Consider the following 22139-nt stretch of genomic DNA (forward strand, 5'->3'; position numbering starts at 1 on the left):
GGCAATAAATTTTCTCGGAAACAACAAGGCAGACAACTACAGGTTGTTGGTGGAAAACCTCCTCAAGGCATACAAAAGCCTTGGTTGCAACATGTCACTAAAGATAAATTTTTTGCACTCTCATCTAGATTTTTTCCCACCGAACTGCGGAGCAGCGAGCGACGAGCACGGCGAGCGATTTCACCAGGACGTTGCAACAATGGAGAAACGCTATCAGGGCAAATGGAGCCCATCAATGCTTGCAGACTATTGCTGGACAGTTACAAGAGATGCTCCATTTAACGAATACAAGAGACAAGCCAAGAAGCACCGAGTAGACACTGAATAGGACTAAACTATGTACATAATAGTTTTTTGCCTTTGGTTTCATAATAAATTTTATTTATATAACCCTTTTGCTGATTTTTAAAGTGTTCCATAAACAGGACAGGTGAAATATTATCATGTAAAGCAACCATAAACACATGAAAAGACCTAGGTTTACAATTTATGATTAAAACTCTACTATCTACACAATATACATAGACATAAAATGTAAAAACTTAAATATTTTAGAAACAGTAGCCAGTCAGTTGTGTTAATTGTCATATTTGAATTCAGCACATCAAAATACATAATAAATAGCACATTTTATCTCTGAAGCAGACAACTTCTCAAAAATTGTAGACCAGTGTTCTTTACTGGGCCTAACCAGAATAGAAACACAAGGTTGCATGTTCTTGTCTTTATTGTTGTTTCTTTTGCTTTCTTGGTTGCCTATTTTTTTTTAGACTTGCTAGCTAGAAAGTCTGCTTCTGTGAAAAGTGATATTTGTATGTTTGTTAATATCGCTTTTCACAGCACCAGACTTGTTAGCTAGCTGGGGGGGGGGGGCAGTGAAAAGTGATATTTACAAACCTACAAATATTACTTTTCACAGCAGACTTACTCAGCTGGGAGACAAATTAAGCCTTGGATGGGGATGTAGGTAGCGAGGCAGCGAGAGCCAGGGGTGATGGGGTGGATGGGTGAGGGGCAGAGGGTGGCAGCAGGAGCCAGGGATGATGGGGTGGTGAGCCTGAAGCCCAGCAGTCAGGGGATGGAGCCCCTGGCTGCGCAGCCAGAGCCTGAAGCCACACGGTTGAAGCCTATGGCCGGGGCCAGCTGCTGCGTGGCCTGAGCCTGCTGCCTGCCATCGCAGGGTTGAAGCCAGAAGCCTGAGCCCCACAACCTCCAGGAAGTTGGGGGACTCACAGCGGCTGTCTGTTCCTGTGGTGTTTGTGGCTCCAGAGAGGGGCAGGGCCCAATCCCTCATTGCGGCCCCAGGGGAGGGGCCGCTGCTTTGCTACCCGCCGCTGTCACCGTCCAGGAAGCTGTGGCCGCAAGAAAAAAACCCGGGTGGCTAGCCATGATGGCCATATTTTGAGAAACACAGCTTTAAGGTATGTGAATAATAGGTGCACAAAGAGTACTATACACATATTCCATAGACTTCTTATTCCTGTGGAGAGCTTCCTTCTAAGTAATGGTCAGGCTCAGCACAACTTAGATTTAAAAACCATATGAAATTTAGTTACTACATATTCAGCTAAGTTCCCTGTGATTTTCCTAATTTATTTATCACATTTTATTTCAAAACCAAAAGTTTTCAAACTTTTAAAAGCTCACACTCCTCGTGAATTGTCTAGGGAGGTTGTTGAATTCTCATCATTGGAGGCTTTTAAGAACAGGTTAGACAAAAATCTACCAGGGATGGTCTAGGTATACTTGATCCTGCTTCGGGGTGGGGTCAGACTGGATGACCTCTTGAGGTCCCTTTCAGCCCTACATTTCTATAATTCTGTGACCGTATGAGGACTATGTATTTAAGAGTATGAAATTTTAAGGCTAAACTGTTTTATGTTTTTTTTAAAAAAAGTTCATTCTCACATTTGTACATTTAAAAAAGTTTGTTTCATAGTCAATAATTAAAAGCTGTCTTAAATGCCCTCAACCCTCCCCAGTTTTGCAGTGAGTCCCATAGGCAATTTTTGAATATTGTGAGCAGCTTAAATATCCAGTTTTAAAATGGAATGTGCAGCTTAAATGTTGGACTATTGTACTGGTATAGTATAGTATAACACATAACTCCACAGTAGGAAAAAATGGATAATACATTTCGGGGCCAGTTCCTTGACTTGTGCAACAGGGAGGTTGCACAAGTCACCTCAAGCAGAATTGGGAATAGAACCTAAGACTCTTGTATGGCAGATCCAAGTCTTCGCTACTAGCCGCAATGCCTTTCAGATTGAATTGATGCGCTAAATATATGTGCTTAGATTATTTAGCGATAGCCACTACACAACACTTACACGTGCCTCTCCGAGGCTGGGTTAGATCCTAGGATTCCTGATCTGCAATATTTAAGTAGTTGCAGGGTGGATCTGATTTAAATCAAATTGATTTAAATCACTAGTCGTCACTAGTCGATTTAATCCCGGATTTCTACATAAAAGTGCATTCTTGTTGGTTGTTATAACCTTAATACATATTCTTCACAACTCAGAGATAGATGTAGGTTTCATTTTTAGAAGGTACACACTATACATTTTTAAAGTGATTTATTTTGAAAACTTTTCAGATTAGTTTTACAGCTATATCAGAGAATGTCTGGTTATTTCATCTACCAAAAGTAATTGAAGCAGATATTTTTGAAGTCATTGGGAGGTGAACGGTCTCCAATTCAACAGGTTAATCATTAATATTTGGAGGATTTTCTTGCCATGCTATATTAGGAGGAGAACATCACCAAATAGACGTTTAAATTGTTTTATTTAATTAAAACAACATCATTATATATTCTGGACTTCTTTTTTCCAATGGCAAATATATAATATTTTAACAAAACAAGCATACGAATATTTGAATTTAGTTAAACATTCAAGTTTTTTAAAATCAGGCTTGTTTTTTGTTAAAATTGTTTAACTAAAATAGTTAAATGAAATATTTTGTAAAAAAAAAAAAAATATTAAATCAACTATGTCAGCCAGGTCAACATGAGAAACTTAAAATATTGGCTTCTGCAGCTAACTCAGTTGTCTTCACCTTCATTTTCCCATTTGTTCATAATCTGGAAAGGGAAAACAAGCTTTCCTGCTTTTTCAGGTCCCAAACAATTTCTCAATTTGGAATGAATTAGTCCAAAGGAAGAAGATATTATTTCTACATAGGCAGAAGAAGCCACTGCTGTTAAAAGTGAGATTATCACTTCAGCTGTCTCTGAATCCAAGTGCTTAAGTGACTTTCTTTTAAACATCATCAGCAAACATATATTTCTTGAATGGTTTACCTTTAGCTCTGAAGTTTATTATAGTTGGCATTCTGGAGGGATGATTGCTGGATGTCCATGTCATAGCCAACTCCTCTTCTTCAGCAGTTAAGATTTGACCCTCGTACTGAGTAGTGAGAATATTTGCAAGAAAATGAGCTGGAGATAGTGCTTGTCCCATTCTCTTTTTTAATGCTTTTAATTTAACTCTGTCAATGCAGTGAGAGGCAAAAAGGCATCCTTTAAAAAGTAGAAGTTAAATCATAGTGAGGAAAATAGAAAGGAGCATAAACTCTGGCAAGTGAAGTGTTAAAATATAATTAGGACGGCCAAAAAAGAATTTGAAGAACAGTTAGCCAAAGATTCAAAAAGTAATAGCAAAAACAATTTTAAGTATATCAGAAGCAGGAAGCCTGGCCACTGGACGATCGAGATGCTAAAGGAGCACTCAAGGATGATAAGGCCATTGCGGAGAAACTAAATGAATTCTTTGCATTGAGCTTCACGGCTGAGGATGTGAGGGAAATTCCCAAACCTGAGCCATTCTTTTTAGGTGACAAATCTGAGGAACTGTCCCAGATTGAGGTGTCATTAGAGGAGGTTTTGGAACAAATTGATAAACTAAACAGTAATAAGTCACCAGGACCAGATGGTATTCACCCAAGAGTTCTGAAGGAACTCAAAATGTGAAATTGCAGAACTACTAATTGTAGTTTGTAACCTATCATTTAAATCAGCTTCTGTACCAAATGACTGAAGGATAGCTAATATGACGCCAATTTTTAAAAAGGGCTCCAGAGGTAATCCCAGCAATTACATGCCGGTAAGCCTGACTTCAATACTGGGCAAACTGGTTGAAACTATAGTAAAGAACAGAATTGTCAGATTCATAGATGAACATCATTTGTTGGGGGAAGAGTCAACATGGTTTTTGTAAAGGGAAATCATGTTTCACCAATCTACTAGAATTCTTGGAGGGCGTCAACAAGCATGTGGACAATGGGGATCCAGTGGATATAGTGTATTTAGATTTTCAGAAAGCCTTTGACAAGGCCCCTCACCAAATGCTCTGAAGCAAAGTAAGATGTCATGGGATAAGAGGGAAGGTCCTCTCATGGATTGGTAACTGGTTAAAAGATAGGAAACAAAGTGTAGGAATAAATGTTTCATTTTCAGAATGGAGAGAGGTAAATAGTGGTGTCCCCCAGGGGTCTGTACTGGGCCCGGTCCTATTTAACATATTCATAAATGATCTGGAAAAAGGGTAAACAGCGAGGTGGCAAAATTTGCAGCTGATGAAAATCTACACAAGATAGTCTCAAGCAGACCGTGAAGAGCTACAAAAAGATCTCACAAAACCGGGTGACTGGGCAACAAAATGACAGATGAAATTAAATGTTGATAAATGTGACACCAATTTTTGGAAAACATAATCCCAACTATACATATAAAATGATGGGGTCTAAATTAGCTGTTACTACACAAGAAAGAGATCTTGGAGTCATTGTGGATAGTTCTCTGAAAACATCCACTCAGTGTGCAGCAGCAGTTAAAAAGTGAACAGAATGTTGGGAATCATTAAGAAAGGCATAGCTAATAACACAGAATGTATCATCTCGCCTCATATAAATCCATGGCAAACCCACATCTTGAATACTTGGTGCAGATGTGGTCGCCCCATCTCAAAAAAGATATATTGGAATTAGAAAAGGTTCAGAAAAGGGCAACAAAAATGATTAGGGGTATGGACCAGCTTCCATGTGAGGAGAGATTAATAAGATGGGGACTTTTCAGCATGGAAAAGAGATGAGTAATGAGGGGATATGATAGAGGTCTATAAAATCATGACTGGTGTAGAGAAAGTAAATAAGGAAGTGTTATTTACTCCTTCTCAAGACACAAGAACTAGGGATCGCTAAATGAAATTAATAGGCAGCAGGTTTAAAACAAATAAAAGGAAATATTTCTTCACACAATGCACAGTCATCCTGTGGAACTCCTTGCCAGAGGCTGTTGTGAAGGCCAAGACTATACAGGGGAGTCGCATCTTATGCGGGGGTAGGTTCTGAAGTCAGCGCGTAAGGTGAAAATCGCGTATAATCAAACGCTCATTGAGTGGAATGGCGGGTGGAATTGCCCGCACTACGGTACAGTATTTAAATTATTTTTCTCTTTTTTTGTTTTTTTGCCGAGCGCGTATAGTTAAAATTGTGTAAGTTAAATATGCCTATGATGTGATTCCACTGTAACAGGGTTCAGAAAAGAACTAGATAAGTTCATGGAGGATAGGTCCATCAATGGCTGTTAGCCAGTATGGGCAGGGATGGTGTCCCTAGCCTCTGTTTGCCAGAAGCTGGGAATGAGTGATAGGGAATGGATCACTTTATTACCTGTTCTTGTCATTCCAGCTAGGGCATCTGGCATTGGCCTCTATCGGAAGACTTGATACTGGGCTAGATGGACCTTTGGTGTGACCCAGTATGGCTGTTCTTATATTCTTATAATTAGCTGACCTAAGCCCCAGTGTAGACAGCAGTAGGTGGATGGAAAAATTCTTTCATCAGCCTAATTACTGCCTTTTGGAGAGGTGGATTTACTACAGCGATGGAAGGGGTTCTTGCATCACTGTAGTAAGTGTCTACATTACAGCGCTAAAATGGCACAGCTGCAGCATTTCTAGTGTAGCCTTAATCCCCTCCTATGACTTGCATTCTTTTTGATTGAATTCAAGTCTCAGACTGCAAGAAATGATTTTGTAAATATTTAAAAGGAGGTGTGGGTGTTTCTTATAAAGATTGTGAGAAGAAGTATGGTCCAGTATTTAGGATGCTGGTGACCCAGTTTTAAATCTCTGCTCCACCACATCCTACCTGTGTGACCCTGGGCACATCACTTAGTATCCCCATGCCTCAGTTCCTCGTGCGTAAAGTTGAGATACTAGTGCTTCTCTACCTCACAGGTTTGTTGTGAGGATAAATCTACAAAAGATGGAGGTTCTCAGGTGCCATGGTAATGGGGACCATTCAAGTATAATAGCTAGAAGTATTCTGAATGACTGCTGCAGCAAGAGCTAACCTGACATTTGCTGTGTGAAGAGCAGGAGAGTGAATATGTTGTAGAATTGTCTGTTTTACAGCTTTTCTTACATACTCTGTTTACTGATTATACGTAACATAACATTTAACCATCATTCGTAGAACACGTATGCCAGAAAATGCTGTTGGCAGCAAAGCGATACGCCAGTGCGTACCTATATCAACATTTCAATCAGCAGGTGTTGAGCTGGCTCCCTAAGGTAGAAGCCAATTGGATCGATTGACAGAAACGGTCTCTGAAAGGGAAATAATCTCACAGGTTTAATATTGATTCTATTTGGTTACTCTTTTGGATTCAAGTTAAGTTGAACACATTGCTCCTAGTGAGCATCAGGTTGAGCTCCTGTCTAGGTACAGAAGGACTGTAATAGTTTGTAGTGTTTTGAAGCCAAAATAAATGTGTGAATTTGAAAGGGACAACATCGAATTAAAATTACAGTTCTGTTTTTCTGCTGCTGTTTCAAATTACATCTGAGATAACAATAGCCAAGAGTTGAGGACAGTTTTCCCTTTAGTTTTTCAGTTTATTTTTTATGTAGTAATTTGCACTGTTTCCTCTACAAGGCAGTTTTCCCCTTTATGCGGCGCTCTCATACAGCAATAGAGGAGAGAAATACATTTGAAAAAAATAGGTTCATATGACTGTAAAACACAAAAATTGTCATGACGAGTCATGGAAAATGGTTCTTCAAATGGCTTTTAACTTTTTAAAATTGATTAGATAACTTTTCCCATTGAAGCCAATCATTGTTTTAAAACATAGCTACACTTTTTAAAAAAATGTGTGAGTCCATGTGTCGTGTCTCATCTCCTCCCCCAGGCCCCCACACTTCACCACCCCGGGAAGAGAGATGCTAATTGGGTCGCGCGTGTGTATGTGTGTGTGTGTGTGTTCGTTCATTTTAATGTTAAATTTCAACCTGTAGTTTTCAGACCTGTTGTAGCAGTCAGGGGTTGAGTATATGCACACATTGGTTTTAATAAATTGCTGGCTATGGCTAGCAGTTTAAAATTATGATGAATCATCAGTAGCACTAGGTTTTCCTTATAAAGGAAAAAAGTGCTTATTGTTTCTCGGAAATTTCAGCTGTTGGTGTAAATCAGTGGAATTATCCTCTTCCAAACAGTTAATGTGGAATTGCCCTCTTCCAAACAGTTAATGTGATTAAATACAACCAAAAAATGTTCATGTGAATAAGACTTTCATCTACAAGAACGGAAAGTTTTAGAGCTAAGAATAGAACACCATTTGTAATCAGGCTTTCAGATATATGGAGGAAGACTCTCAATACTTGCTGTTTAGAGATGTGCGATGCTTAGCACAGTGGGCAAAGTCAGTGACTTTCACCGAAGGCTGGCCTGGAAAAGTCAGGCACCCTGGCCATACGCTTTAGGCAACTCATCGAAGTGTGACTGAATGAACATCTTGAAAGGCATTGTGTGATACTGTGTGCATGCATGCATGTATGTATATATTATGCATGTTGTGTGTGTGGCTATGTCTACACTTAAGGTGGCATGTAGAGTATGTACACTGCACGCCCCCTAACATGGGTATGAATAGCAGTGTACATAGCGAGACATTGCTTAGGTGAGTAAAAACATGCCAGAACCTTAGTGTATATACTTCACATGGCTCTCTACGCACCCAAGCAGTGCCTCCCATGCCTACGCTGCTACTTTCAGCAATGTAGTGTCCCACTGCCTCCCTGTTGCTGGGGCCTATCCCTGCCACGCTGAAAGGCTCCACTGGCAGGGAAAGGCTCTGGTAGGGGGGAGGCAGCGGGGAAAGGCTCCAGCAGCTCCTCACCGCTGAAGACTTTTTCCACCGCAGGGAACTGCAGGAACTTTACCCACTGCCTCCCTTCCACCCTGCCCCCCTGAGCCTTTTACTACTTTGTGTAGATCACATACTGCATCGTGAGGGGAGTTTGTTTTTCACTGTGGCATGTAGCTTACATGTAGGGTACATGCTGTCGCAAGTGGAGACAAGGCCTGTGTACGTGTAGAAAATCACACACAACCCATTGCTGTCAAATCCACCTCTTTCCCTACTCTCAGAAATCCATCTGCAGTTCTAACAGGGATTAATTTAGATTTCAGCTTTCATGCTGTCTTCCTCCCAAGTACCAGCCCCATTTAGAAATGGCATATGTTGGCCTGCCAGCGAGAGAAGGGGGTTCCTTTTCAGCACCTTATTCATCCACCCTTCTATTTTAATCTCTTCTTCCCTCACAGTTTTTTACTTTAACCTATTGGTTGCCCCCAAATCCTTTCCTTATCCTCCGCTTCTCTCCTTCAACTCTTATCCATTTTCTTTTTCTCCACCATTCACTGTACCACCCCCCCACCCATTCAGTGCTGATTTATTCCTTTGCTTTTAGTCCTCTATTCACTCATCTTTCCATCTACATTTTCTCTCTTCTCCCCATACGCATCCTCCCATTTACACACATTTTTTACATGCTTTACATTCAGGCTCATTATCGCCATTCATTTTTCTCCCTTTCCTATTTCTAGTCTCTCTGTCTAGTGCAGAGGTAGACAACCTATTGCACGTGTGCCGAAGGCGGCACGCAAGCTGATTTTCAGTGACACTCACGCTACCCGGTCCTGGCCACTGGTCCGGGGGGCTCTGCATTTTAATTTAATTTTAAATGAAGCTTCTTAAACATTTTAAAAACCTTATTTACTTTACATACAACAATAGTTTAGTTATATATTATAGACTTATAGAAAGAGACCTTCTAAAAACATTAAAATGTATTACTGGCATGTGAAACCTTAAATCAGAGTGAATAAATGAAGACTTGGCACACCACTTCTAAAAGGTTGCCAACCCCTGGTCTAGTGCATGCATGCACACACATACTCATATATTTTTCATTTGTGCGCACATCATGCCAGTTGAACCCCGTTGCTGCCCCTACAGAGGTACCCCAACAGAGGCAAGCAGAATGCATGCTGCAAGAGGAATTATCCTGCCCCAACAGCCCAGGGAGGGGACCATCGTGGTCCCAGGCCTGGTTTTCAAACATTTTCATATTGCGAATCACTTCCTATGCTGGAGAACCTCTCCTGCACACCTCCTTTTCTACTTGAAACACTACGAAATGCGGTAAGCACCCATCATGCATTGGCAGGGAGGTGGACTGGATGATTGAATGAGCCTTTTCACCTCTGACTCTTGTGATTCTATGAACTGCGCGATACAACATCATCCTTGTTGCAACTATAGCGCTTGGTTACACAGAAAAGTAATAGTGGGACAATATCCAGGAGATGAGAGGAAATCAAGTTGCTGTAATGGAATGGTTGCAGCTGTTTGGCTCGGTTCCCTCCCTTTTGCATTATAAACCTGTTGAATACAGTATTTTCCAGTCTTAACACTGGCAGTTAAAGCAGTTTTCTTGAGTGTTGCTAATGTAGGTAATAGAATCCTTGTTTAATATAGTTTGTCATCCGTTTTGTGGCGGTCACGTTCTATTCCAGACAATGGTGATTTTTATATTATTTTCACTTTCAGGAATGTTTTAAGGGAAGCTGGGCCACTCACAAGTTACTACACAAGAAAGCAAGTAAGTAAGCTTCTTATCCAGACTTTATTCAGTTTTGAATTTGTATATGAAGATCAACTATTCATGCTATTGCAAGTGTTTGTTTATTTCAGTCTAGTTTCAAAATGCAAAATAAGGGCTATATTCTGTCCTAAGTTATACAGTGTACTCTGCATCTACACTAATGTGCATCCATGCATAAGCATCCTTGTGGATTTTTCTGAGATACCTGGCAGCGTGCACTGCACATCGGAGATTCAGCTTAGGCTCTAAGCTATTACTATAGATCTAGGTAAAACTAAAGGGTTTTGGCATATAAATCTCTTTATTTCTATTCATGCCACACCCATGTATGACTAAAATATTGCTGAGAGCTAAACTGTGAACAGAGAAAGGAGAACAAGTTATAGCAGTGAGACATTGCCAGACTTTTTGCATTTTGTGTTTTTGATGCCTGGTTATTCTAAAATTGAAACGTCCCAGACAGCCAATCAGAGTACAGCTGTGCTGGACATTTAGTGCTTATGTATGTAGACAAGCTCTGTAACATCTTCTTACATCAGCACTACCAGTGGTGGAAGCTGTTGTGAAACCAGATTACAATTTTTAGTAGGTGGCACAGTAGTAGGAACGCATGCACTCGGCCTACACTACAGGTTCCGCTGTCGGTAGCACTGGTGCAGGAAAAGGCTGGCAAAGTTTCCCTAGTGTAAACTCATTTATATGTTCCACAACTGTAGAGTTGTTTGTGTGTATGAAGTTCCTTGAACTCTGATTGTGGGTGTCTAATTTACATGCCTGCGTGGTTATCTCTCAATAACAATACTTCATATATTCAAATCATTCTACTTTGGCTGTTATAATCCATTTGCGCTGACTGGATGCGTTACTCATAAAAGTCCGACATTTAGAAGAAGGTGGAGAAGAAAAATACCCAACAACAAAGAAATAGATGAAAGGGGAATCAGCATTAAAAATAAGTCAGAGGGATAGAAGCCAAACTCTTGACATCTTTCCTCCCAACCCCCACCTTACCTACCTTAAGCTTGGTAAGACTCTTGTTCCCAGAATAAAATGTCATGTGTGTTTTTTATTGTTTGGGAACAGCACAGAAAAACACTAATGAATTTTTCTAGTTTAGACTCTCCCCAGGCAACTCTTGCCACTGTAGCATTCAGTATTGGGTCACTTTGCACCATTGCAATGGCAGTACAGACAAGAAATGCAAGTATTTTAGATGCAGTGGTGCAATTAATCCTCCCAGTGCATTCCCACAGTGCTCCTGCCCACTTGTCAGTGACAGTTTTGACGGCTCAGTGTAAAGCTACTCACTTTACAGTAGCATAAAGACCTGAGAGCACCTGAGCAGTTCTCCACTGGTCCTGACTCTTCCAGTTCCCCTTCCCCCAATGCCACTAACTACTGAGTTCTAACGGATAATTCAAGATAATTCAAATCTAAATACCACTTTATTAAAGCTTTTCAGAAAATGCAAACCTGAAAACTGTTTTTTTTTTTTTAATTGTCCCATGCGGGATTCACTTAAAGAACAAAAATCCTTGTGTTTATCAGCCATCATTTAGTTAGATGCTCAAACACTAGACGTGCAGACTCTGATGAACTTACATCATTGGTGTCAAGTACCGGGGGTAGCCGTGTTAGTCTGTATCCACAAAAACAACAAGGAATCCAGTGGCACTCATTGGGATTGCCATGGCAGTCTGTTCTCATACTCCTGAGATCTCAAAATGGGAAAGCAGAAACAAGTAATCACGTTGCTAGTTAAAGATGATGCAGCAAGGCTACTCCTTTACCCCCTGAGTAAATTCTCTTCTCTCTCTATGGTACTCTAATACTCCAGTCATCTCCTCCAACACTCTTGGAAGACTGATACACAACTATCTTGCATTAGCTTGAGGTTACGCATGAAGGAAGAAACTTACTGCACTACTTTGAAGGGCATGGAGGGATGGATGGCCTCTCGCCAGTCCCTTCTCTTTCTGTAAGAAGGAAACTTTTAAATCCGCTACAAAACAAGAATCTCGTAACCCAGCGTTTCTGAAAGTGAGATCTGCAGACCCCTGGGGGTCCACGAGGGTACTCCAGAGGGTCCGCGAGTCATGTCTGGGGCTGCTGGCCCTGCTGATCAACTCCTCCCCCTCCATCCCAGGCCCTCCTGCACGCTGCAGAACAGCTGTTCAGTGGTGTGCAGGAGGGCCTGGGAGGAAGGGGGAGGAGCGGGGACCAGGCGTGCTTTGGGGAGGGGGCGGAAAGAGGTGGGGAAGAGGAGGGGTGGGAGTGGGGCAGGGCTGTAGCCATGAGTGGGCCTAGGTGGGCCATGGCCAACCCACTTAGCATCCAGGCCCACACCCCAGTCCTGGCTGTTATCTGGCCCATGTGCTTGTCCCGCTCTGCCCGCCCGGTGCTCCTTCCAGGGCCAGGTGGAGTGGGGCAAGGCCCCGCGCCCTAACCCCGCTCTCAGACTGGAGTGCCGGTGGTGTGGTTGGAGTGGGGCAAGCCCCCGCACTCCCACCCTGCTCCTTGGCAGGAAGGCCAGGCAGGTAGACCAGGTTGGGGCACGAGAGTGCCCATTTTTCCGGGGCCCCGGGTTGGCCTAGTAGCTAATCCGCCACTAGGAGGAGGGTGAATGAGCGGGTGGCTGGTGGCAGTAGAGGAGCTAATAAAAAAGTGGTAGGCCCGCTGCCTGGGGGAACCAGGCCCAACATGGGGTGGTACGACCTGGAAGGGAGCCGGGAGCCATACGCGCTGGAGAGCAGCGTTTCCTTCCAGAGCTGGGTGCGTGCCCGGGGCCCTGGGGAGCCTCTGGCCAGAAGGTCCATCCATGGCCCCCCACAAGCCTGGCTGCAGGGGTGCGGGAAGGCTGCCTTCCCAGCCCCCCCCGTAATTGCCCACCCAAATATCCTATGCTGGCTATGCCACTGTGGAAGCGGTGGAGTGGGGCGGGGTCTGGGGCCAAGTGGTGGGGTTGGGGATCCGTGAAAAATTTTAAATAAAAATGGGGGTCCTCGGCTTGCTAAAGTTTGAGAACCACTGCCTTAATTGAAGGACCAGAGATGTATTTTCTCCCAAGAGTTAATAAAAACAAACAGAGAACAGAATATTGGGGAATCTGAATGAAAATCACTTTCCTTCAATAATTAGGTTTCACTTGCTTGGTGTCTCCAATATCATTGTCCTATAAATCCTTGCATTTTCCTTAGAGTAAAAACAGACAAAACCTACATTTCTAATGGAAAAAAACAAACGGGGAAAATAAACTTGAAAACAAACAAATACACTTTCAGACTTCCTCTGTGAATATTGTAAAGAAGCAAAAAAAAAAAAAAAAAATTATTTTTCTTTTCAGGTCACCTTTCATACTCTCCCTATTTTTGGAATAGGTGGTTAATTTGTCCCAATATCCTGAAATTTAGTTTATTTTTTATTTTGCAGAAGATGAAAAAGCTAAACGTGAAGTTTCATCTTGGACTGTGGAAGGTGACATTAACACAGATCCCTGGGCTGGTTATCGATATTCTGGTAAACTCAGGCCACATTATCCCCTAGTAAGTGGCTACGTTATCTATTACAAGTGGCAGAAATAATATCTGATTTTTTTTTTCCAGATGCTTTCAGCAATGAAGTCTGAGAAGGGAAAGTTCTTGGCAGTTGAGTCATTCAGAGAAAATGGTTTTGTGTGTGTGTGTGTGTGTGTGATAAATTTTTTAAGACTACTTAGTATGACTTTTCCATTCATGGATGTCTGGTATGGGACATTTTATGATGAAAAACAGGAAGGAGTAAATCATAAGGAATGCATAAGTTAAAATAATATTAGAGGCTGGAAATTAGTCCCACTGCAAGAGAGTAAGGGGAGGAAGGAGAATAATTAAAAAATTCTCAAATAAACAAAACTTAAGTTTGTTGGAAATTTGTGAAACTATATTGGGGTAGATTTTCAAACTTATGCATCTAAATCCCATTGAAAGTTATGGATTTATGATGTATCCGAGCTGTTTGCTCCTGTAGCAGTATTGCTGCCAACAGCACACTGTTCTCTTGGCTACAAAGCATTAAAAAATTAAGCTCCTGATCTTGCAAAAACTTGTATACGTGTTTGACTTTATGCAGTGAGTAGTCTCATCTAAGTCGATGGGAGTACTCATGGTGTGTGAAGTTATGCTTGAGTGTAATGGTGGGTCTACATGAGAAAGATACACTGGCTTAATTTTAATCAGTTTAAAGACTGGTTTAGTGAAACAAAACGTTGCGTAGGCACTCATACTTTTGGTTTGAGTGGCTTATTTTGGTTTAGCTTAAACTGGTAATGAATCAATTTACACTTAATTTATATAGGCCATTCTTAAACTGAAATAAGATGGTCTACCCAGGACTTTGTGCTGGTTTTACTAAATCCTTTAAAAACACACCTTTAGTTAAACTGGTGAAAAATTGTGGGTAGGCAAGGCCTAAGTCTATGCAGGATTGGAGCCTAAACTATGGAAAGGACAGAAGAAACAAATACTCTAAAATACATTACAGTTTATATCCAGGTGTGGTGGCCTAGCAGCATTTTATTTGTGCAGCTGTCTATCTAATTTACTTGTAGTGTAGCCTGCATCACCAAAGTATCCTCCTGATTTTTTTCTCAATGTACTGCAGATAGATAGAACAGCCCAGTTGGGCCTGATCCCATCCCAGATCCTGCGCATTTATTCAGTGCCTTCTTGGGCACTTGCTGCTGGAAAATTGAATGGAGCGAAACCCCACTAAAGAGTGATAAGAAATGGGATGTTATTTAAACAAAATAGTAAAATCTCACTAATTCGTACAAATAACTGGAGGATCCATCTGCAGTTAGTGAATTTTGCAAGTTGGAGTAAGTGAACAAACACTGAAACAGTAGGGATAACACATCCCAAAATCGACATGTGAAGTGTGATTTTTTTTTTTTTTTTTTTTTTTTTTTTTAATGAAGGCTACTAAAGGTTGTATAGTATTAAAAGCAATGAGGATGTAGTAATAGACTTCGGAAGATTTAGCTTTACCGCTAAATCTTTGCTGAAAAATGAGTGGAGAGAGAGACTTGTGTGTGTGTGTGTGTGTGTGTGTGTGTGTGTGTGTGTAAACTATAGGGCTTGGGGATAATCAATGAGTAGGATTTGCCAGGTTTAATTGTATTAAGTTTTATGTATGGGTCTTTGCTTGTTTTTATGACTATAAGTGCTTTTACAATCTAACTAGCTTTGACTGTGATTCACTTAGATGCCAACGAGGCCTGTGCCAAGTTATATTCAGAGACCAGATTATGCTGATCACCCACTAGGTAATTTGAAATGCATCACAATTTAAAATGTTTACTTCTGTTAATTTAGGCTGCACGTATTCTTAAAACTTCTTATAATGAAGTAACGGGAGAGAGGAATTTGTCTTTAACAGACCTTTCATGACAAAATCCTTTGAGCAATAAGGTTGCATGTGTTTCATAGATACTCCAGAACTTGTAGTGAGTTGTCATCCACAGGTGCATTTGGAACTCTGTTCTCAAAATACAGCACTAGGTCTGTGCCTTTTTGAATAACAAAGTACATGTAACCAGGATTATTTCAAAAGTTGACTCACATGACTAATTCCGTAAAACTATTCCCAGTGACATAAGGATCCCTGTTGCAAATGTACTGGAAAATGGTCTATAGATATTTTTGCTTGACTTGTTTTTTTCAACACCAATCATTGGAGAAGACACTTGGCATTTTAGTGCCAGGCTCTTACTTAGGGAGAGAAAGAGTCTTCAAAACCAATTTGGTGGTTCTTCTTTTTTACATTGGGAAATGTTAATAAGTTAATGTTAGACAATAAAGAAAAATGTTACTCAGAATTCATTTTTAAACCTTAGACAAACTTAAATTATTTGTTATTAAACTAAATATCAAAATAATACAAAGTATTGATTTTGATAGTCATTATTTATTTTTAACTGAAATTATAGAACGGTGATGTTGCACAAAGCCACAATGGGAATAAGTTGAACACTTTTCCATCGGACGGGTACAGCAATTTTTACACCAATGTTACAATGTTAGCTACTTTCACAAGCCTTTGTAATGTTCTCTGCCTCCTGTAGAAAATTATTCATTCAACTACTTTGTAACCAGTTCTTCAATCACATGCAAACATATAGCCTTAGCTCCACCCTTTGCAATATTACTATATTTTACCAATAGACAGAAAGGTCTGTTTCCTTAGAACATCTGATGTTGGAGTTAAAATTGTATGTTTGAGCAAGACTTTGAGTAATTGGCTGTGGGCATTATGGGTGATTGTATGCTGGAAATGGATGAGAGTTTGGTGTGGAGGTGAGGACCTGGGGAGTTTGTGTGGGAAGGCATGTGAATTGAGTTTGGTCAGATGTTAATGTTGCCTTGACTGGTGAGTTTATTGTCAGTGTGTTTGTTGAAAAGAGGTACATTTTTATTACCTTAAGTACTTTAAGAGGGAGGTGTGTGTGTGTGTGTGTGTGTGTGTGTGTAAAATTTGACCCTAAATATAATCCAATTTTTTTTTTTAAGGTATGTCTGAATCAGAACAGGCACTTAAAGGAACTTCTCAAATAAAAATCCTCTCATCTGAAGATATAGAAGGGATGCGATTAGTGTGTAGGGTGAGTTTGTTTTACAGAACGTGTATGCTCTCCATAAATCTAGAGAACTCATGATTTTACTAGTTTATGACAATTCACCTTAAGGGTATGAACTTCGAAAGTGCAGTTATACTCTGAAAAGTGACTGACTAAAATTGGCATGCGTCTGCCTCTGTTTCTCTCCCAGCAACTCCAGATCAAATTTGCTTATTTGCAAGTGAAAAGATAATTTTTCTACCTGTCACCACTGCAAAATCAATCTGAGATCTGAAAGTCAATCTGGCTACTTTCTGGCTGTGATATATCCAGTAACAAAGATAAGGTTTAAAATTAAATATACACAAGTTAAGAGGGAAGGTACTGCACATTTGTGGTCTGGCATGAGTTATGAGGGATTACAGGTATCGGTTACAAGGATCACGAGATGCATACATATCACATAAGCAGCATAGACCCAGCTGGGGTGTGGTAGTTTTTAGAGCGTCAGTGGATAAGTGGGCTTGGGTACACCACCCATTGAATGTATAAAGAGTCCAAGTCAGTATCAGTGTCGCGAATAAGTACATGGGTGGGGTTTGTTCCTTGGTTCATCAGGGAAGGAAGTGGGTTATTTCCCTGGGAACAAAATATGGGAACTTAGCCAATAATTCTGTTGATAATGTATAAGTGAGACCAGAATTCCACCCCCTCCCCCCCAATAGTTGTTGATGGTGGTGCTAACGGGACTAGCAGCCTCCAAAATAAGTAGATCTGTTGAATAAGAACTTTCTAGTTGTAATTAGTTTCTTGATGATAACTTGCAGGTTTAATTAAGTGGTTTATTTCACTTGGCAGGATTCTATGTTCAATTAATTATAAACAGTAAGTGGACTTTTCAAAGGTGTCTGAGTGATTTAGAAGTACAAGTCCCATTGATTTCCAAAAGTCCTAATTTTCCCTTTCATCCTAGCACAACTTCCCTAGCACCCTAGTTATATCCACAAGAGATTGACTGCTCCCCCCTTGGGGGTTACTCAGTGTTCTAGTGACTCAGGCTGTGTATATTTTTAAATAAGTAGTTTGTGATCTCTCACTTACAGCTTGCTAGAGAAGTGTTGGATGTTGCTGCCATGATGGTGAAACCAGGCATAACTACTGAAGAAATAGATCATGCCGTCCATCTAGTAAGGCTACTTTAACATACTTTAGGATTTGTTACGTGGTCTTTTATTCCTTCTGTTTGGTAGGACTGTGTGGTGTGTGTTCCTGCCAAAATGTCTATCTGATTTTCTGTATTTCCAAACTACCTTCAATTTCCAGCTTAAAAAAAACTCACACCCTCTCAGTTTAAAGCTACTAGGTAATAGACATTACAATATTTACATAGCAAGAAAGTTACATTTAAAACCCTGAACCCCACCCCAAAAGTAGAGGCTCCAAAGGTCCCCTGCCAGGAATCACACTGCGGAGTTTAAGAGAATGGGGATGGAGCTGGCTGTTATGCAGAATCCATGAATATAGCTCATGTTGACCCACTAGCCTCCCCTGCTCTGGAACCAGCTGCCATGTACAATTCAGGCAAATTAAGACCCAAATCCAGCAAGAGTCTAGTAAGTGCTTTGCTGGATGGGGGCTTAAGTTGTTCTAATTTATTTTGATTTTGTGGTTTTCATAAAGTCCAGTTAGGAATTTGTTTATATTGGGGACAGGGTTACTGTGGAGTGTACAACGAGTTCAGCAGTTCCCGCAGATCTTGTAATGTCAGGTGCAAGTAGCTGAGGTGGAGGAGCCTTATGTTAGCTACTTTGCTATCTGCATTGAGGGCAGCTGGGCCAAGAGCAAGAGGGAACAACTGCTGAGAGGAGTGGAGGATGCTGAGCCCTCCTGAAGATTCATGTTTAATATGGTTTAACAGGAATGAAACTAACTTACTCTTAAGATTTTCAGTAGGAGCAGCCAGCATGTAAATTGTTAGGGGCCAAAAAAATTAGTGGCTGGCAAGCCTTGCATAAAACCGACTGGTAGCAGTGAATAATGTTAATAACTGTTTTAGGAGCAATTTTATTTTTCCAGAGTTACTTTGTGCTTGTCTACACTACAAAATTAAGTTGACTTTATCTAATTCGACCTCAAGCCTCCAAATCATAGAATATCAGGGTTGGAAGGGACCTCAGGAGGTCATCTAGTCCAAGCTCCCGCTCAAAGCAGGACCAATCCCCAGACAGATTTTTGCCCCAGATCCCTAATTGGCCCCCTCAAGAATTGAATTCCCAACCCTGGGTTTAGTAGGCCAATGCTCAAACCACTGAGCTATCCCTCCCCCCCTTTAATTAAGTCGGTTGTGCGTGGCCACACCATGCTCATTGTCTTGATGGAGTGCATTCTCACTAGCAGTGCGTCATGAGAAGTTATCCCAAAGTGCAACTTGTCACAGTGTGTTTTGGAAAGTTTGTGCAATTCCTCATGGGACCAAAATATTGTTGCGGGGAGAATGGGAACATTGCATTGGCATCCCATGATGCACTGTGCTCCCTCCCTCATATCAATGGCAAACAAAACAGTGGTTTTCATTCCTTAAAACTGCCACGCGTGTGCCATAACCCCAGAAGCATGGAGCCTGCTCAGTTGTGCACTCTTGCTGTGAGCATCTCAAACACCTCGTGCCTTCTGCAGTATTTCCAGAGCCGAAGTAGGGTCCACTACCTGGAACATAGTGGTGTTCTGCAAGCAGCCCTGCTGCAAGCCATTGAAAAAAACAATTCACAGTTGCTGCTGGCAGTCACAGAGCAGCTGCACTCTGAGCACCGTTTCTGGTCCCGTGAAACTAGCACTGACTGGTGGGACTGCATCGTTTTGCAGGTATGAGATGACAAGCAGTGGCTGTAGAACTTTTGAATGCAGAAGGCCACCTTCCAGGAACTTTGTGCAGAGCTTTCCCCTGCCCTGCAGTTCAGCAACACAAAAATGAGAGCTGCTCTGACAGTGGAGAAGCGAGCAGCGATCGCTATTTGGAAGTTTGCAACGCCAGACAGTTACCAGTCAGTGGGGAATCAATTTGGAGTAGGTAAACCAACTGTGGGAGTCCCTGTGCTCCAAGTGTGCAGGGACATTAAGCAACTTCTGCTATGAAGAGTAGTGAGTCTGGGAAATGCACAGGACATAGTGGATGGTTTTGCCGCGATGGGGTTCCCTAATTGTGGTGGGGCGATAGATATCCCCATCTTGGCACCAGACCACCTTGCCAAAGAGTACATAGATCGAAAGGGATACTTTTCAATGGTGTTGCAAGTGCTGGTGGATCACAGGTTGCAATTCATCGACATCAACATAGAATGGTTGGGAAAGGTTCATGACACGCTTATCTTTAGGAATTCCTGTCTGTTCAAAAAGCTGCAATCCGGGACTTTCTTTCCAGACCACAAAATGAACATTGACAATGTTGAAATGTCTATAGTTATCCTGGGGGACCCCACCTACCCCTTGCTCCCATGGCTCATGACACCATACACCAGCCGTCTGGACAGCAGTAAGGAGTGGTTCAACTATAGGCTCAGGAAGTGCTGAATGGTGGTTGAATGTGCCTTTGGTCGTTTGAAGGGGCGCTGGAGAAGTCTATTAACAAGGTTGGACCTTAGTGAGGAGAACATCCTCATGGTTATAGCTGCCTGCTGTGTGCTCCATGATATCTGTGGAGGAAAAAAGGGGGAAACTTTTCCACAGGGGTGGGCAGTTGAGACAGATCGCCTGGGAGCCATTTTTGAGCAGCCAGACACCAGGGCAATAAGAAGAGCAAAGCAAGGGGCGCTGCATATCCACGAGGCTTTGAAAAGCTGTTTCAGTAATGAGTCACAGTAATTTGAGCTGCTTGTCTGCATTGTGCTTTCTCAAACCTTCACCTGGCTTGTGTCACTGTCCCTGTAAAGCCAACCTCCCCTCCCCTGCCCAAGCCCAGTGCTTCTACTCAATAAAGAACAATTATTTCTTGAATCCATTTACTTTATTTAACAAGCATAAGTAAAGAGGGAGAACAGAGGAAAAAATGGTAACCTTAGGGAAAAGGGGTTGTAAAGTTGGAATGGGAGAAACATTTTCAACTGTGTAACATAACACCACATTCCAGACCATCAAAGGTCTGTGAATGGGCGCCTTCTGTTCCTTGTACCCTCCCCCTGAGTTAAGTGAAAGGGATAATGGACTTTCTCCCATGTGTCATGGAATGTGTTGGGGAGGGTGATTCTGTGCCAGGTGATGCTGGCTGCCTGTCCACCAGGGTCTGCAGATGGACTCTACCCTCCTGCTTCTGTTCCTGCAGTTCAACCAGACGCCTCAACATGTCTGCTTGGTCCCTCATCATCTGAAGCATCTCATCCTGTGCTGCACGCTCTCAGTCATGGGAAGCTTTCCTGCTCTCCATGTCCATGTCTAACTTCTCAGACAGTGAAATCCTCCACGCTCTCAGCTCTGCGTCAGCTGTCCCAGAGGTGTTCATTATCTCGGTGAACATGTCCTCCGCATTCTTTTTTTCTCCTCCTCCTAGTCAGCGAAAGTCTGCTTTCAGGTGTTGATGACATGCCGAAAGACACATTTCCAGCTGTCAGTCATGGGGGAAAAATAAAGGAGCCATTGTACATTAATAAAATGTTTTCATAGCAAGGCCATTTCCATTTTAAAAAACAACAACAAAAAAAACCCCCAAACTTATTACTCTAGGTGCAAGCCATAACATAATCAGAATCCGTAACCATTCACTGCCATTTTGCTGCTCCAGACATGGTGCGTAGTGCCCCCCCCCCCCGCGCTCATGGGTGACCGCACTTTTAATGAAGTTTATGGCAGGCTCATGGTGGGAGCAGACATAGGTAGTCGAACAATGGCCCTTTCCCAAAGCACCATGGGAAGCTGTTTACAAAGGGGGGGAGGGAGAGGGGGAAACTTTTTCACTCCCAAATTGCAGAATCTCTCATGTGGGGCACCAGTCCCATATCAGCCACTTTAAACTACTTGCTGATCCAGGCCGAGCACAGTAAAGGCACATTAGCGGCAACTTGGTTTGGTGATCTGGAATGTAGGGGTGGGTGGGTCTACATGCCCTCCCCCTCCCCCTTGTAAGAGCACTTTTAATGAGAACTTTCCTAGGTGACCCTATATGATATCAGTCTCCTGAGGGTAACCGAGGCGGAAAGGAAGGAGATGCTGCAGGTGTCTGGGTATAGACTAGGTCCTTATGCTGCTAAGCTGTGTACCACCATGATGTCAGCAGAATTAATTCAGGAGTTGCATGGGAAAGTGTCCTACCATGGTGGAAGAAATAAGACTGCCCTAGCCAGAAACCTTCTGCAAAGGATTACAGAGTACCTCCATGAAAGTTTCCTAGAGATAGCCTGGGAATCCTTCATGGATATCCCAGTCCACATAAACTGTCTTTTTCAGGGGTGACCCTATGCATAGCTAGAGCTCCCTCTTGTAAGCAGAGAACCACAGCATCTCACTTTTTCTTCACAGTAAACATGCAATATCACTGAATGTGTGTGCCTGTTAAAGTTTAACTGAACTTTGATTGTAACTGTATACTCACCAGAGGT

The 22139-nt window shown here is 41.9% G+C and overlaps 1 protein-coding gene across 1 annotated transcript in view; it reads left to right on the plus strand.

Annotated features, from left to right (window-relative positions):
- METAP1 (methionyl aminopeptidase 1) overlaps window positions 1–22139 on the plus strand; it is a 40167-nt gene that overhangs the window by 5484 nt on the left and 12544 nt on the right. The window contains exons 2-6 of the mRNA XM_054029446.1: window positions 9908–9959; window positions 13392–13504; window positions 15204–15264; window positions 16508–16599; window positions 17658–17741. Of these exons, the coding sequence (XP_053885421.1) occupies window positions 9908–9959; window positions 13392–13504; window positions 15204–15264; window positions 16508–16599; window positions 17658–17741 (402 nt within the window). The remainder of the gene's footprint in view (window positions 1–9907; window positions 9960–13391; window positions 13505–15203; window positions 15265–16507; window positions 16600–17657; window positions 17742–22139) is intronic.

The sequence above is a fragment of the Malaclemys terrapin genome, chromosome 5, assembly GCF_027887155.1.
Source record: "Malaclemys terrapin pileata isolate rMalTer1 chromosome 5, rMalTer1.hap1, whole genome shotgun sequence".
NCBI lineage: Eukaryota > Metazoa > Chordata > Testudines > Emydidae > Malaclemys > Malaclemys terrapin.